We start from the raw sequence: 17,674 nt of genomic DNA, 5'->3' as shown, positions 1-17,674 counted from the left end.
TTAAATTGATCAATGAGATCCACCCAGAAGTGCTGAAGACACTAATCGATATAAGGGTGAAATTAAAGAATAGGTATAAATATTCCAACAAAATTAACGACTTTGTTCCTTGAACAGTCACCTCTTTGTTGAAAAAGGTGATCTCCTTTTTTAGGTCTACAAATGAGTAATAACACCAAGCACACTGCTAGGCAGAGGATGCCTCCCTCACCCCAGCAGACTTCAAAGGACCACCGACAAACTACTGAGGGTTGTTTATTATGTCACATCTTAGTTCAAATCTCGCTACGGTGGTCATGTTTATATGCAAATCCTGTCTTTCATTATACAAACGATTCATGAATTCTTATTTGAGAACCCTGATTTTAGTATAGAGGTGTTCACTCCTAAAACCCCTTTTACCTACAGTAGAATGTCCTTTTTTGTACCAATACGATTAATCTGCTATACTACTTTGTTTCACAAGTTAGAACACTCCAGTCTCTACTTATTATTGAACCTGCTCAACAAAAGTAAGCCTTACCCTTGGCATATTAGACAATTGTGGCATGAGTAAGAAACAAATTTAGTGAGATTGATGTACTTGGGTTATTACAGAAGTTTATGAACAATAGTTGTTTGCACGTTAATGTTTGACATGGCATGGGACAACTGTTGAAAGCTACGTAGAATCTTGAAGTGTACAGTTTATGCCACTATATTGCATAGCTTCCACAACCCTCAGCCAATGCACAATCTATGCACCAAAATGTTTGAGCAAAGAACACAAGCAGAATTCAGAAAACGTCTCTGTGGCTCCAAGGATTTAATTTCTCTTCCATGCCAATCGTAGCTGTAAACCTATTGTATAATAAGCATGCATGGTGATGGATTTATACTCCATCCTCAACAGAAAGTCCTTGTAACAACAAGCCAAAAGTGAGCAACCTACTATCTCTGCAAAAAATGGAAATGAATTTAAGCAGCATTGAAAACAGATAATGTAGATGGAATGTAAAAATGGGACAGTAACACTGCATATCCACGAACCGTGATGAATAGCTCCAGTACAAAAGATATTTTTATATTCTTTAATCAATGAAGGCTAACCTTGTCCTCTGTAAACCAATTGATAGGTTCTGAAGAGTAATGTAACTATGAGAAGTCTGCTTTAGACCTGGGAGAATTGTTTCAATCTGTTTTGATCATAACATTTGCCACAATAACATGTTATTACAGATACTTTTGATAAGGTCACAAATTGCTTTTGTATCATGGGGTGTCTCACTTAAACAAGTTATTTTGTGATACATTCGTTGGTCTTACATGTATTTTGTTTTTACTAGGACCTACACTATGAATTCAGCTACCGTGTAGGTAATGCATCAAGGAAAACCCTGTATAAAGGGAGAGATATCGAATACTACTTTAATTTGCCAGCTGGCGATCCTGATGATGGGTTTAAGGGTAGGTACCACTGTGGTAGTGGCTGTTATCAAATTCTGAGAGCTTGGTCAGAATTGGACAGTAAGTAAATTCCTGAAGTATTTTTCTTGCCATTATTCAAACAACAATATACATAAGTGAAGATATACTTTAATTGTGCATGGGCACAAACTGATATTATTGCTGATCTGGGCAGCCTTTGCCAATAGCAAACCTACAAGGAGCTAACATGTAGATTTAATCCACACTTAGTTACCTTATCAAGCTGTAAGAGCTGCTTTGGCATAAATTATATATACATTTGTCAATGGGAGAGGAGTAGGAACCTTTATAGATCACTTTAAGAGCATTAAAGTCTGCACTTGCCATGCCCTTCTGTCTGTGGATAATAATTTTGTGAGCAAAATCTTACTAGGTCTGAGGTGAGGATTTTAGTTCCCACCCTTCAAGGCCATCTGGCAGTTGCTCTTTGCATTATGTTATGTGTAACCACATAGTTTGATAGTGTTAGAGAAGTTATGATCTTAACTGATATTTCTGGTGCTTCTCTTGGAGTTCTACAGATGCAAATATGTGTTGTATCTTGTCAAAAATGCTATAGCTCTGAGTACATTATTTCTGTGATGTTTCATGAAAAAGATTTCCCCGGAAAAGTTACACAAATGTGTTTCAGCCTTAGTGTCTAGTGTCATTTTGGGCATGCATACATGCATGTGATCTAAATTACCCAGAATGTGTTGGAGGGCTAGCAGGTATAATGCTACTAATGAGGTTGACTGCTGATAACTAGTTAGTTGTGATTGAAAGAATAGCACAAAAACTGTATGCAACAATGGTGAAATGTACTATTTATTAACAGTGGAAATAATTGTAACATCACACAGAAAGGAACCCAAACAAAGTGTTTGGAATCCATCTAATCGCATGTTATGTAAATGAAGCCGAGAACATGAGCTTTGTAAACCTGTTTAAACTTGATTTGATAACCTGCTATGGGTACGTCAGTTGCATGCCCTGCATCTCTCAGAACAAAGTTATTTATGGTCACCATTTTATCATAGTGTTGATATGTACGATTATGTCAGTTTGATGTTCGGGTTGCCTGCACAATAAACTTTCCAAATAGGTTTGTGTACTACTATTTTACATCTCACACCTTTCTGTATTCTTTCGCCTTCCCTGCACTTCCATTTCCTCTGAAAACTCCCTTAAACCTCAAATCTTAGTTGGTTTTGATAATCATCTGTTTGTTAACAAATCAATGCCTAAACACCTTCTCTAAAAATATGGGATTTTTTACATTTATTTTTTATTTAAGTATACATTTCTTTTCCATTAAAACAGGATCATGGTAGGCAAACACAAACTCTTCAAGATGCCCACACTTGTGCCCCACTTCAGATAAGAGTTCACATTTTCACATTTACTAAAACACAACCAGATTAGATCCTTTTTCTAGTTAAGAATTGGGCTTTCAGAAACTTAGCCACATATCTTTCATCTCTGTTAAATTTGTATACCTTAGGAACAATAACTGTTACCTTGTTTTATATTGGAATACCCAAGGAGCCCTGTGACACTTCATTGAGTTCTGTAAATACTGTTGACTATTAGCCCAAAAGGTTTTATATATTAATGTTGCTATCTTGAGGTGAATGTTCAACCCGTGTTAAAGTAACATTATTACATGTCTAGAGGAAAATGGATCCTGCCTTGTACACCTTTACTGCCTGCCTCTGGATTTTATCTAACCTAGCAACGGGTTTTTATTTATTTATTTATTAGTATTTTGTAGAGCGCGTGGTTACACTAGCAAGTGTGTCCCCACGCTAAAAGATTGCTGAAAAGGTAGTTCTAGGATTACATGCTCCTCTAAGATCTTAGTCCTTGGGGGAAGAGGATTGTTTTTAGCTCTCTTCTAAAGTGTGCCTCAGATTGTTCTGTACGTAGTATATCTGGCAGCTGGTTCCATGTCCTTGCCGCCTTGATTCTGAAAGATTTACCACCCATCCTGGCTGTTTTGATCTTCAGGACTTGTACTTGCCCTGTGCCGCAAGATCTCAATTGGCGGGTGGGTTCATACCATTTCAGAAGGCCATGCAGGTATTTAGGTCCTTTGCCATGCAGGATGCGGTGTCCTACACACAGGGCTTTAAAGGTCACCCGCTCCCTGATCGGGAGCCAGTGAAGGGTTTTTAGAGCTTTCCTTGAGGATGCTCTTCTGGGAAGTTGGAGGATCAGGCGGGCCGCTGAGGATCAGGCGGGCCGCTGCGTTCTGTGTACGTTGTAGTCTAGAAAGACTTTTTTCGCTGGCCCCTAAGAGCAGAACGTTGCCATAGTCCAGCCTGGAAGTAATCAGGCTGTGGACTATGGTCTGCCGTACTGATATGGGCATAAGGTCCAGCGTTTTTCTAAGGGCACGCAGTATCCTAAAACAGGTGCCTGCCACTTGTTTGGTTTGATGGTCGAACATTAAGTTTTTGTCTAACCAGACCCCTAGATTTTTTACTACGTTGCTAGGTGTGGGCAGCTCACCCAGTTCTTCCGGCCACCAGGCTGAGGTCCATACTGATGGGGATTTACCTATGATCAGTACCTCTGTCTTATTTCCGTTCAGGCGTAGGCAGTTGTCTGCCATCCCCAGGGCCACCTTCTGCATACAGGCCGCGAAATTATTGGCACTTTGTTTCTCTGGTTGCGTTAAGGTCACAATCAGTTGCGTATCGTCCGCATACGATACTATCTCAACCCCGTACGTGTCTGTGATTCTTCCAACCGGGGCCCCATACAAATTAAAAAGGGTGGGGCTGAGACTTGAGCCCTGAGGCACCCCCTGATTTAATTTTCTTTCGTTGGACCTGAACTGTCCCTTTGCAACCTGAAATGTTCGGTCCGTTAGGAATGATTGAAGCCATTCCCAAGCTTTTCCTCTCACTCCTCCCTTTTCAAGACACTGTAGCAGAGTGTGGGGGGCTACAGTGTCGAAAGCGGCACTAAGATCGAGGAAAATCAGTGCCGCCGTCTGTCCCTCATCTGAATATCTTCGTAAAGCTTCAGTTGAAGATATTAGGGCCATCTCAGTCGAGTGAAGAGCTCGAAATCCCGACTGTGAGGGGTGGAGCAGTCCATTAGTTTCAGCAAATGCTGAAAGTTGGTTGTTCACTGTAGGGGAGGAGGGGAGGAGGGAGATAGGTCGGAGGTTGTCCAGTTTTTCTATACTAATGTTCGGTTTTTTCCTCAAGGGGAGGACAGTCGCTTTTTTCCAGGAGGTGGGGACTTGTCCTGTGCTAAAGGAGAGAGCCAGGAGAAGACTGATGTAGGGCTCCAGGGTAGTAGTACAGCCATGGAGTCTTTTGGGGGTTGCTGGATCATTTGGTGATCCTGATTTAATACTTTTAGCTATGTGACATATGGTTTCCCTAGACGGAACCAGAAATGCTGAGAGGCAGTTGGTCTCCTGTATCTGTATGATGTTATCAGTCTGTCCCCCGCCTGCTCTGGCCGAGTCTGGGAATTCCGTGTAGATTTTATCTACTTTGTTAGCAAAGAACTCAGCTATTAAGTTACACGTTTTGGTAGATCCAGTCATAGGGGCTGCTAGAGGGGTAAGATCAGAAAGTTCCCTATATACTAGGAACATTTCCTTCATAGAGCTGTCATCGTCTTTGATTCTAGTGCAAAAGTAGGATCTTCTAGTTTTTCGAATCAATGCGTGGTATATCTTAAGGTCATTCTTGTAGTCCGCCCTATCAGTCTCTAGGTAATGTCTCCGCCATTTCCTCTCTAAGCTTTTACATTTAGTTTTTTGATCCCGAAGTTCAGTATTGAACCAGGGTGCGGATTTGGATTTCCTTGCCGGAGCCTTATGAGTCCACGGCGCTGTGCAGTCTAGCGCTTGTATGATTGGTTGATTCAATTGAAGGCAGGCGGTTTCTATATCTTTGCCTTCGGGGGGGCCCCCTGATGTTATAATTTTATTGAAGGCCTCCGTGGAAAATTTTGCCCACTTCCTTCGTTTGCTGGTTGTGGTAGGTTCCTTCAGGCGTCCATTGTCTGGGATCGCCACCCTGGAGGTGATTAAAGCATGGTCTGACCAGATTACCGGGGTGGGGGGACTCTACGGTTATAGTATCCCAGTTGGCAAAGATCGGATCTAGGAGATGGCCGTGACAGTGAGTGGGCCTTTCTGATTTGAGCAGCATCTGGATGCTGGCCAGCTCTTGTTTAATTTCCTGGGCTTCAGTATTTTTCGGGTCATCCAAATGATAGTTTAGATCGCCTAGTAGAAGAAGTCTCTCATGTTCGAGAGCGGAGAGTGTAAGGGTTTCCATAAGTTGGGTGAAAAAGGGAGCTCCAGGTCCTGGGGGGTGGTATATCAGGTAACCCCTGATGCAGTACCCCTGGTGTACAGAGATGGAAAAGAAGCCCGTTTCGCTGCTGACAAGATCCCTTTCCTCTAGAGTGCACACCAGGTCTAGTTTATGAATTATTGCGATTCCTCCCCCTTTCACCTTTGGCCTATCTATTCTCTTGATGTTGTATCCCGGTGGGAGGGCTGCCAGTATGTCTGGTGCCGATGTGGTATTCAGCCACGTCTCTGTAAGGAATAAGGCATCTACCTGACTATCCGTAAGGTAGTCGTGAACCTCCATCTTGTGTTTTCCTAGGGAGCGACAGTTTAACAGTGCCAGGTTCAGTATCTTACTTTTGTGTCTGGACCCGAGTTGTCTTGTGACTGTAAAGGAACAATGAGCACACAATTTTTCTCCCTTATTAACATTTACGCTATGCAGGCAGGGGTTATCTAGAGGTGGACATAGCCTGCGCAGTTCTAAGGAGCTGTAGCGTTTCTGGAGACACAGACCTACAGGGGTTCCTGCCCCTAGTCCCGGTCGGTCACGGACGGGCACAGACAGGCTTGCCTTTGGCGCGCCTTCGGCGCGCCGCGCCCGTCCGCTGCGCTTCCTAGGCCAGGGTGTCATTTTATGTAGGCAGGGGCGGGCGGGGCGGAGCACTAGACTGCTCGCCCAGCTCGTCCCCCTCACTCAAGATGGCGGGGCCGGTGAGGCGAGATCGCGGGGTTCGCGCCCTGCTCAGTGCAAAGTAGCTTTTAAAAACACAGTAATATACAAGCAATCTGTAAAAGAATGAGTAGCAGCAATTTAAAGAATGTTTAAGAAGAATCCCGGCTTCCGCCTCAGGACTAAACTCCTACCACGCTAGCAATCAACGAGGGATGTGAGTTCTCGGGGCTTTTATGCAGGCAGGGGCGGGCGGGGCGGAGCACTAGACTGCTCGCCCAGCTCGTCCCCCTCACTCAAGATGGCGGGGCCGGTGAGGCGAGATCGCGGGGTTCGCGCCCTGCTCAGTGCAGAGTAGCTTTTAAAAACACAGTAATATACAAGAAATCTGTAAAAGAATGAGTAGCAGCAATTTAAAGAATGTTTAAAAAGAGTCCCGGCTTCCGCCTCAGGACTAAACTCCTACCACGCTAGCAATCAGCGAGGGATGTGAGTTCTCTGGGCTTTTATGCAGGCAGGGGCGGGCGGGGCGGAGCACTAGACTGCTCGCCCAGCTCGTCCCCCTCACTCAAGATGGCGGGGCCGGTGAGGCGAGATCGCGGGGTTCGCGCCCTGCTCAGTGCAAAGTAGCTTTTAAAAACACAGTAATATACAAGCAATCTGTAAAAGAATGAGTAGCAGCAATTTAAAGAATGTTTAAAAAGAGTCCCGGCTTCCGCCTCAGGACTAAACTCCTACCACGCTAGCAATCAGCGAGGGATGTGAGTTCTCGGGTCTTTTATGCAGGCAGGGGCGGGCGGGGCGGAGCACTAGACTGCTCGCCCAGCTCGTCCCCCTCACTCAAGATGGCGGGGCCGGTGAGGCGAGATCGCGGGGTTCGCGCCCTGCTCAGTGCAAAGTAGCTTTTAAAAACACAGTAATATACAAGCAATCTGTAAAAGAATGCATAGCAGCAATTTAAAGAATGTTTAAAAAGAGTCCCGGCTTCCGCCTCAGGACTAAACTCCTACCACGCTAGCAATCAGCGAGGGATGTGAGTTCTCGGGGCTTTTATGCAGGCAGGGGCGGGCGGGGCGGAGCACTAGACTGCTCGCCCAGCTCGTCCCCCTCACTCAAGATGGCGGGGCCGGTGAGGCGAGATCGCGTGATTCGCGCCCTGCTCAGTGCAAAGTAGCTTTTAAAAACACAGTAATATACAAGCAATCTGTAAAAGAATGAGTAGCAGCAATTTAAAGAATGTTTAAAAAGAGTCCCGGCTTCCGCCTCAGGACTAAACTCCTACCACGCTAGCAATCAGTTTGTTGGAAGGATGCCAACATTAAAGAGTTGAAACAATATAGGTGTGCACCAATTAGCTAAATATTAGCACTGTTTAATTTTTCCATTAGTGACTGATCTCTGGAGCACAACTTCAATTAGGTACAACTTTAAGACACTAAATGACTCTACTGCTCCCTTGAAAAAGTGGGATCCAGTAGTATTCTCAAGCTTTCCCCTTTTTCTCTCTCTCATCTGAGTAGCTGAGGAACATCACCTTTACTAGCTAGCAGTTGTGTAATGGCTCTAGGTGAGTACTGGTCAGGTTGGAGACCACAGAAATTCATTAGGTATGTTACCGCTTTCAGTTGTTTGAGGGCCTTTTATGTTTGCTTATAATCTGTATTAGTGTACACCTTCAAAAATGAGGATAACCAATCTATTATTTCCTCTTCAAAGCCCCCAAAGAATCCAGCTTTTCCAATAAAATGGCATAATCCATTTCATCAAAAGCAGCTGATTGAGTGATAACAGACAGCTATGTTTACCACTATACATACTTTATGCACTGTACAGTTACACATACATACATGTAAGTAAGAACTCAGTAAAAGGTGTTAGACGGAAAATATATTTTTGATATTCTAAACATGTTGTGTTGTATCTGACATCCAAACGTTTTGCCTTCTCCTCTCCTGTTGTCTGGATTTCCTTTTTGTTGGCATTCGGACTCTGCACTTTAGCACAGCTAACCAGTGCTAAAGTGCTGGTGCTCTCTTCTTTAAAAATGGTAAAAGTGGCTTACACCCAAATGGCACATTTAATTTACATTTAACACCTTCGGTGCTCATGATTTCTCCCGGCGGTCATGAGTCACATTAGACGTGTGCTCATGACTGCCGGGAGCCGTCAGAACGTTGCTGCTCCGCCCACGCGCGGTTAATTCCCCGTCTGTGTGGGAGAATTAATCAGTGGGCGGAGTTCTGACGGCTCCCGGCCGTCATGAGCACCCATCCACCATGATTTATGATGCCCGGAAGCCGTCATAAGTACCTGAGCGCCACACTCAACCCCCCTCCCCCCTCGAACCACGGAGAAATTAGCGCCTCGGCGAAGGGGTTAAGTCCCAAATAATGTGGTACTACATTTACCGAAGGGTCTTTAAAGTAAATCTACTAGTGGGCACAGCAGTTATGATGCCAGCCACTAAAGTAGCCATTTAAAACATGTCTCTGGCCTGCTATTGCAGCCTGCAATGCAGTTTTAAACTACCATTTCGGCCTGGCAAAATAATCCTTTTTAACATATATTGTGAGAGGCGCACACCTTGTTCTTCGTCTCAACCAAGGATTAGGGAACAGCTTGTCACCCTATTGTGTAAATGCAAGAGTGTTTCAAGTCGATTTTTACCTGAAAAAACCTGCGGCACTGCTGAGTTTATATAACATGCAAAATAACACCAAATCAACCCAAATAGCAATTATTCACAGCTTCTTCATATTTTCCTCAAAAGGATTTCTTATATTGTTCATATATATGTATTCAAATGACATCAAACAATCTCACAAAATCATATTCACATTTGTGACATCAATTTTACAAATGCAAGTAACATAATTGCCCCTACATCACACAAGATGCTGGATATGTTCGAAGTCTTGGTTAAAAAGGATTTACATAACATCAACTTCAAAGCGAGTAATAAATCTAACCTTTCAATATCAGAGAAACACATGTTAAATAACCTAGCTACTAATTCTCTACCTGATGTTTAAAAAGGCAGCTAAAGGAGGAGCCCTGGTGATTATGGATAGGATCTATCACAACACGTAAGCATCGGACGACTCTACTTACATAAAGTTAAATCAAGATTATACCAATGAGATCAAAGACATCCCTAATAAAATTTTGGACGAGGCCATTGATAAGGATTCTATTAATACTAAAACCAGGGCATTTTTTTTATCCTACTACTTCCTAGATGTCCAAATTTATACATGTTACCCAAAATCCACAAACATCAAAAGGATCCTCCATTCAGGCACATTGTTTCCGGATGCGGCTCCTTGTTTGAGCCCCATGGCAAATATGTGGACTACTTTCTACAACCCATTGTATAAGACACTACAGATTTCTTAATACTTTTGAAGTATTTACCCAAGGAAAATATGGAAAATTGGATATTGTGTACCATAGTTGTCACTTCTTTGTATACAGCCATTCCATTACAAGAAGGGATGGAAGCAGTGGAATGGGCAGCATTCAATCAGGTCAACTTGAGAGCTAATAAAGTGTTTTTGCTGGTAATATTACAGTTTTGTTTGCAACACAGTTATGTGAAATTGCAGAATTACTTCTTTTTGCAAATCAATGGTACCTCCATGGGTTTTGATGGGGCTCCTGTATATGCTGACAATTTCATGGCAACATTTGAACATTAATATGTTTGTTCCACAAAGAATGGAGGGAACATCTAGTTTGCTAATGCACATAAAGTAACAATATTTTTCTGATTTGGAGGGACACAGAGGATGTTTTGATTACAAATATAGCCGAATTTAACACCAGAAATGACAATATTAAATTCACTCATACCATCAGGAAGACCAGTCTTGCATTTTTGGAAGTATGGATTGAAAAAAGTGTGATTGAAATAATTACCAGCGTGTTTACAAAATCAACAGATAGAAACAATGCATTACATTTTCAAAGTTTCATCCTTCAAAATTACTGGAAAATGTGCCCTATTCACAGGTGATGAGAGTTAAAAGGATATCATCTAATACAGAAATGGGAGACACAACCATTGCTAAGATCAGTCAGAGACATTTACATTGAGGGTACCCTGTGTCAATGGTGCCGACAGCGCCACAACGCATCAGATTGAAAGAACATCAAGAATTACTTAGCAAGCAATTTAAACCTGAAAATCATCAAATTGTGTTTGTTTCTAAGTTTAGTACAAAATCGAAATGCATTAAAAAGGCAATTTTGAAACAGTGGGAACTATTACAAACCGAGCCATAATTCAGAAACATATTCAATCATCAACCAGTTTTTGCATATACTGGAATGCAAAACATTAAGGAGTTACTGTCACCAAGCAACAAAACAGTTACCCTAAATGAGGAGGGCATGAGGAAATGCCACAACTGTGTGCATTGCAACAATGTTATAGTGGGGTATAACATCACACGTCCCGGATCGGGTGAAACACTGATCCTTAACCATTCGGCAGACTGCATTTCCATGAATGCCATTCACTGCATCAAGTGCCCTTGTGGCTTGCTCTACATTGGCAACGCAGAAAGGAAAGTGAAGATAAGGATAACTGAACATAAGAGCATGATTTGCAACAAGAACACAAACTCTAATCTAGTAGTACACTGGTTAGATCAATGCCATAACATTGCATAGTTACGGTTTCTCGTCTTAGAAATCGTGATGCCTAAAGCAGCGACAGATCCCAGAAAGATTCTATCTCAGAGAGAAATCGTTTGGATGAAGAAATTCAACACTATAGCTCCCTTGGGACTGAATGACAAGTTGGACATGAGTTGCTTTCTTTAGTATTGTTGTTATCGGCACAGGTCCCGCCTGACGTGTCTAGATACTCCACATATAGATCTTAAATCATTGATGTTTAGATCAAACTACAGCACATTCAATCTAATTTCAAGGACAAATAGACTGGGCATATGAATAAATAAATGTTGAACTGTAATAACCAACGTATTACATGTAATGTTAATAATAGTATGTGTTATGTATTGCAGCACCTTTAGTCATCATTTTTGTGATTACTGTTGATGCAACTAAAACATTGATGTTTTGTATGCACTGTGATTGCTTGTGATCACTTGACCTGTATCACGAGAGCCTTAGGAAGTCATCTGGATTTGTCTCATTAGATAAGTTGTAAACTGGCCATTAGATCGAAACTTCATTGGTTTGTATTTACACCACCCTAAGATGGCCGCCTTACTAATTGAGGCGAGTTTGTTTGTTGTCAGTTCATTGTACTTGTTTACATGCGGAATACAGCATCTGCACTATGTATTTACTTAATCAGGTTGGAACGAGAGTTCACTTATAGTCGGCAAAGTTGGTTGGTCTCTCTGGTTTTGAGGTGCTGAACGGAACGGGCTGGCAGGTACGCGGTTATTGCGGACAGAGAGATTAATGCTTAGCCTTTTTAATTTTGGCATAGGCAGCTGATCACACTTTGGTCCTTTTTAACTGCAGCACTTGGATGCAGCCAGATAGGAACTTTTCCGATTTGTGAAGACGATTATGCTGAATCGTTATTTTTGATCATCCATGAGGTATGCTAACAGTTATTTAACACGGTGTACACGTGCACACTGAGTGAACAGTATATGATTCTGACCATAACTAGACATTGTTGCTGTTGCGGACCACAGTTGTTTTCCACATTCTGTGTGAGCACATTCCATCATTATGGTGCATTTGTAGGAAGATGTGTGGTGCGGGGGTAGGATTACTGTGGTGGTGTTTCTCACTACTTTGGTTGAACAGTGGCAGTGCACACTTTTTTAGATCAGCATGCATGAGGCATGTTGGCAGTCATGGGTCAACTTATTGGGCATCAGTACATCATTGTCAGAGTATGGTGAATTCTACCTTGTTACTGGGAGTTGTGTTTTATGTTGGTCCACTTGGGGACTTTGTAAGTTGTAGTATTATTTGAAGAATCATTTGGATTGTTTTCCTACACAGTGGCCCCTGAGGAAGGGACTATGGGTCTCAAAATGCATAGGACAGTGAAAAACATCAATGTGGAATTCACAGATGAAGCAATAACCATTAATCTCTAATAACACAATGGTGTTATGTTACATTCATTTGTAAAATTGATATCAGAAATGTGAATATGGTTTTGTTTGATTGTTTGATGTCGTTTGAATACATATATATGAACAATATCAAAAATCCTTTTGTGGAAAATATTGTGAAGTTGTGAATAATTGCTATTTGGGTTGATTTGGTGTTATTTTGAATGTTATATACACTCAGCAGTGCATGTAGGTTTTTTCAGGTAAAACTCGACTTGAAACACTCTTGAAAATAATCCTTTTTCCTGGCTGAAACCTTCCTTGGGTAGCATTACTGTAAATAGCTTGGTAGTTAGCCTTTGTTTATTCCTCCCAGACAATGATACAAAGGGGGACTAGACGTTGGCAGGAGGAGCCATCATTCCATGATGGCTAGGGTGGAGCTGATCCCTGTCCCACTTACATTTCAATGGGCTGCTTCTAGCACACTTACAAAGGAACTTGACAACAGACTTTGGTCACCCTACATTACTTGGAGCCTCAGCATGGAAAGGAAGGAACTTTCCAAAACCAGCTGTGGGGTAGCCTAGAAGTTTCCCCCAATTCAAAGGCTGTCACCAGCTATACATATCGGACCCTCAGACCAACCCTTCAGTGCACTCCTGGTCCGGCAGAGGAAATATGAAAGACTGTCCTGGACCTCCAGAGGATCCCCTGCTGCTTGAGGCTTGCTGTATACCCTCAGAGGATTGCCCTGCTGCTTGATGTTTCCTTGCTGTTTAAAAACCCATGTCAACCAGAGTGATTTCATGGGCCCGTTGGCTGGCCTTATTTGTGAGCTAAATGGACATAACAAACTCCAGAGACCTTGAACCTTGCACCTAGCTACTGTTGGAGTGAGTTTGGATCCTCCAAGCGGTGCCCCTCCCGTCCTGGAGCCTTGGTGGTGTATTACTTCTGATTTGAAACAATAAGACACAATTACACACAGCACTCTCAAGATGAGGCAAATGTACTGCTGCACCTTTTTAATGGCACATGTAGAAAAGGAACCCAGCACTCTCAAGATGAGCCAAGGAAACCGATTCAGGTGCATTTAAAATGAAACACGTGCATTTATTAATTCAACACTTTTAAGAGGAAGGCAAAATATATTAGTTAATGCAGATTCCCAAATATCAACCAAAAGGAGTCAACTGCGGATAACATATGCACAAAGCAAGGAAACACATGAAAAAATGCACATGGAGCAAAGAAAGTCATAAAATATGTACATAAAGTAAATACAAAGAACACCTCACCGAGGGAGATTCACTCATCATTCTGGTCAGTTCGACCGGGAAGCCCTTGACGGTTAGCCAGACGTCTTGAAACAAAACTACAGAAGATGCCCTGTGACGATCAATCCACCCCACAGGCGAGCTTCTAATTCAGCGCCAAGATTTCCCACCTTTAATACCTTTTACTAACATGGAGAGAGACTTCTAGATATCCCCCCTCCCTTCATCTATTTCAAAACCGAAACTGACCTTACCGGTCTGTATCAAGGTCAAGATGGGAGCCGGCTGCCTCCGCGTTTTGAGTCCAAGACAGAGCTGTACATTCCACACACTTCTCTGGCAACACAATCTCAACCCTGTGAAAGGTACTAAGTGCTCATTACACTCAACATGTTCCACTTCACATTGCACAGTGAAGAGCGAAAACAGGTAAAGAGCAAAAACATCCCCTCCCACTCTGAAACTGCGTGAGAGCACAGAAAATGGATTAAGTTATTAAAAATTGAGTCGAGTGCATGGTCAATGTACCTAATAGCATCACAGCTCGTGGCGTTGAAGGTGCTAACCCTAAAGGTTGGGACTTTTAATCAAAAAATGGACAGAGAACTGACAGAAGACCGGGACCTACCTGCTCATTAATCCGCCGAATGTGTATCACTGGTCGGCCTGACTCCTCAATGGTTTCTACTACATTATTCTTCTCTGAAGCAGCACATCCAGTTAATCTGAACCTCTCACTGAAGGTACCCAGCCTCGTCCCGCTGGAGATTTCTGACTTTCAAAAAAGTGACAAAGTCCAAACGTAGAAATCTTCACTGTGACTCCATTCAGCAGCTCCCTTAGGATGACGCCTCCTCCTTGGACACCACAGGCTGCCTTGCCCCACTAAACTTTACCTTTTCAGGAACTTTTTTTTCAAAAATTCTTCTTAGTCCAAAAGTAAGCCACGATCGGGCCCAATCCACCTCTTGTAGCTGAACCATGGTCCTTCGCATTTTGCTTTGTCCCATTCTCATTCGACCAGATGCCTGCGGTTGGCGGTTTGATATTATTGGTACAATTTTTCACTTACAACTTTAAAATGTCATACCTTCAGTGCTACTGGTTGGACTAAATTCGTTTTGGTGTTATTTTATTTTTCACACTTTAACCAAAAATGGGTTGGATTTTTTCTTGTGTTATTTTCACTTTATTATTCTTTGTGTGCTGCATAAATACTTAATACAGTGCCTCTAAATTATTAGCCTGCTGATTGTGGGCCATGCTACCAGAGGCTTAAGCACAGTTTTATTTAGTGACTTTTGTGGATCCCTCTGACAAGGATTATGGTTGTTGCTTGAGTAGGGCTTTCACCCTCTAACTCAATGACCTAATTTCTTTTAAACTGTATATAAGTTTACGAAAAAAACTATACTTTTCATTGGCTAGTTCATGTTGTTGCCGGCATTATGAAAAAATGCTCTTCAAAAATACTGAAAAAAGCCCTGGAAGCTACCCAACCATGCAAAACATTTTTACTTGAAGTGCATTGATCAAAAAATATGTGATCTTGATGCTTGTCTCACAACTGCCCCTGCACAACTTCAAATATATTATCAAAGAATAAAACAACACCTCTATCTTAATTAAAGAGGGGATTTTAAAGAAGTTGCCACTGTTTCCTGCATCCCCACTGTCGAGGAGTCATAGCTTTCTCAGGAGCTTAGGCAGGTCGTTAGCATGTTGAGCCCAGGTTTGGTGCCTCATATTTGGAGTAGTTCTGCCAAACACTATCAGCGGTGTTAGCAAATCCAAGCTTTTGGACTATATCCCTTATCACTTAGAAACAGCATAGGAATCTGCTGAGTGCGGTGGACCTCCAAAAACCAATCAACAAAGGGAGAGATAGGGTTATAGGGCACTCTTAGACCCCAGTCAGTTATCAGATAAACAAAAGAAGAGTGTCCCTCAGAGAAGCGTTGTAGCACGTAAGATTCGAGGCCAGTTGTAAGTGGTCAGATACACAGACCAATTTCACGAAAAAATACAAGATTTTTTCAAGAAACCCTCACTCACCCTAGTGGTGACATGCTTCATCATCGGGTCCACCGGGAGAGATCGAATACCTCCCCGGTGTGCTGCGACGCCAGGAGACTGCGGAGCAGGTTCTTGTGAGGGTAAAGTGTGAAAAAAGTTAAGTGAATTTAAAAATGTCCAGGGTTGTACCAAAAAATCATTTATTGGCTGGTCAACCTGACATATTAAAAATTAACTATGTGTAGGGAGAACTAACCAAATAGAATATACTTGTGTTTCCCTATTAAAGAGAGGTCAACATGTTTCTGCCCGTGGTATGTGTGACTTTACAGGGCTTTCTTCAGGACCAGTTTGTGAGTGTCACCTTAACTAACAGGTGTGGGCGCGCTAAGGCCCACCCTGCCAAAGGCGGTGAAAGTTAAAAATAGCACTATGTATAAAAAAAGTGCATTAAAAGAAACAAACTAATAAGTCTGGGGAATTACCTCTGTTACGAGGAACCTAGAAGTCTGTGGACAGATGGTGAGACAAACAGACAAATAAACAAACAAATAACATAGAATCAATCAATATTGATCATTTTGCATGGCAATTGATGCAACTTGGTGGCGTGATACGTGCTGGCATACCTATCAAAGGCCGTGGCCGAGATGCATGGGAAGTCAAGAAAAAGTTGTGCCACAAGCCGGGGTGGTGGGCCTCAACTAGCGCTGAGAAGTGTAGTCCAGCGCGATATGTTGCACGTATAATAGGGCAACAGGATAGTAAGTGGAGACTTACAGTGTTAAGTCCATCCGTGCGGGAAACCGGAAGTGGCTGCCCGTTATTACTTCGCTACCTAAAATAGGGCCGCGGGGAAGTAATCCCCGAAGTGTTACGCGGTAAAGCAGAGCAGCATTGTGAATAGCGTTTTGCTCTGCTGGCCGTGACTAGTAGTATTGACCAGGCACACACATAAATGAGCGTAATAGATAAACACTTCTCACTTGTACAAGAAGTGAACCACGCCCCATAGAACTCAGGAGGGGGGTGGGAGCGACAATGGCACACCCTATTCGGGGAGAAAACAACAAACAGAGAATTTAGAGATCTGGCAGAATCTCGAGTACAGGACTTATCTGATTAGAAGTGTCCAAGGGAAGGTTCTTACGCCCGCAACGCTCTGCACCCTCTCGGTACCTAGCTGTTCCCTCGCTGGATCTCGTGGATCCTGAGCGAAGGGCAAGCCCGGTATTATGAGGGAGGAGGCAGAGCACGGGCCAATAGGAGCTTGTTATCCAAAGCGAGGCTTGGAATACAAGTCCCGTGGTCCCGCGGGAGGTGGTGTCAAAGCGGGATTTCTTTACGAAAATGAAACCGAGGCTTGAAAAGCAAGCCCTTGGTAACTCAGCAATGAGGATTTTCAAGGCAAGTTTCAGAAATAATGACTATCACTGCCAAAGTAGCCCGACCAAAGGATTAGTGTATGATCATGACTTTTTCAAAACATGGTTAGCTGATACAGAAAATTAAATATTGTATTGGAATATATACTGAAGTGTTGGCATACAGTATAATGTTTTTTTTTTTTAATTATTAGATGCTGCAGCTATAGCTACAATACAATGGGGTAGTCAGTAACATGTGCCAGAATTAGTTATGGCAGAGTCAATCAGGATTATGATTAGTTCATATTACTACAGAGTGCTCGCTAAGTGTGTCCAGAGTCTCAGACTACATGATTCAAAAAGTATGAATCTCATTGTAGTAGAGTTCAGTCAAGACTCGGGATGTTAACAAGAGTCAGACAAACAGAACCTAGATAGAAAAAGACAGGTAGCAGACATTGCTAATGAACAACCTAATGTTTTAGGACACTAGTCCATGGTATTTGGTCATT

The 17,674-nt window shown here is 42.6% G+C and overlaps 1 protein-coding gene across 1 annotated transcript in view; it reads left to right on the top strand.

Moving 5' to 3' along the window:
- Positions 1-17,674, top strand: part of PKD1L1 (polycystin 1 like 1, transient receptor potential channel interacting) — a 1,793,388-nt gene that overhangs the window by 844,675 nt on the left and 931,039 nt on the right. The window contains exon 30 of the mRNA XM_078688182.1: positions 1,326-1,446. Within this exon, the coding sequence (XP_078544308.1) occupies positions 1,326-1,446 (121 nt within the window). The remainder of the gene's footprint in view (positions 1-1,325; positions 1,447-17,674) is intronic.

Source organism: Lissotriton helveticus, chromosome 4_1, assembly GCF_964261635.1.
Source record: "Lissotriton helveticus chromosome 4_1, aLisHel1.1, whole genome shotgun sequence".
NCBI classification, from domain to species: Eukaryota; Metazoa; Chordata; class Amphibia; order Caudata; family Salamandridae; genus Lissotriton; species Lissotriton helveticus.
Note: the sequence above shows the minus strand (reverse complement) of the source record. Positions and strands in the feature narration are given on the sequence as shown.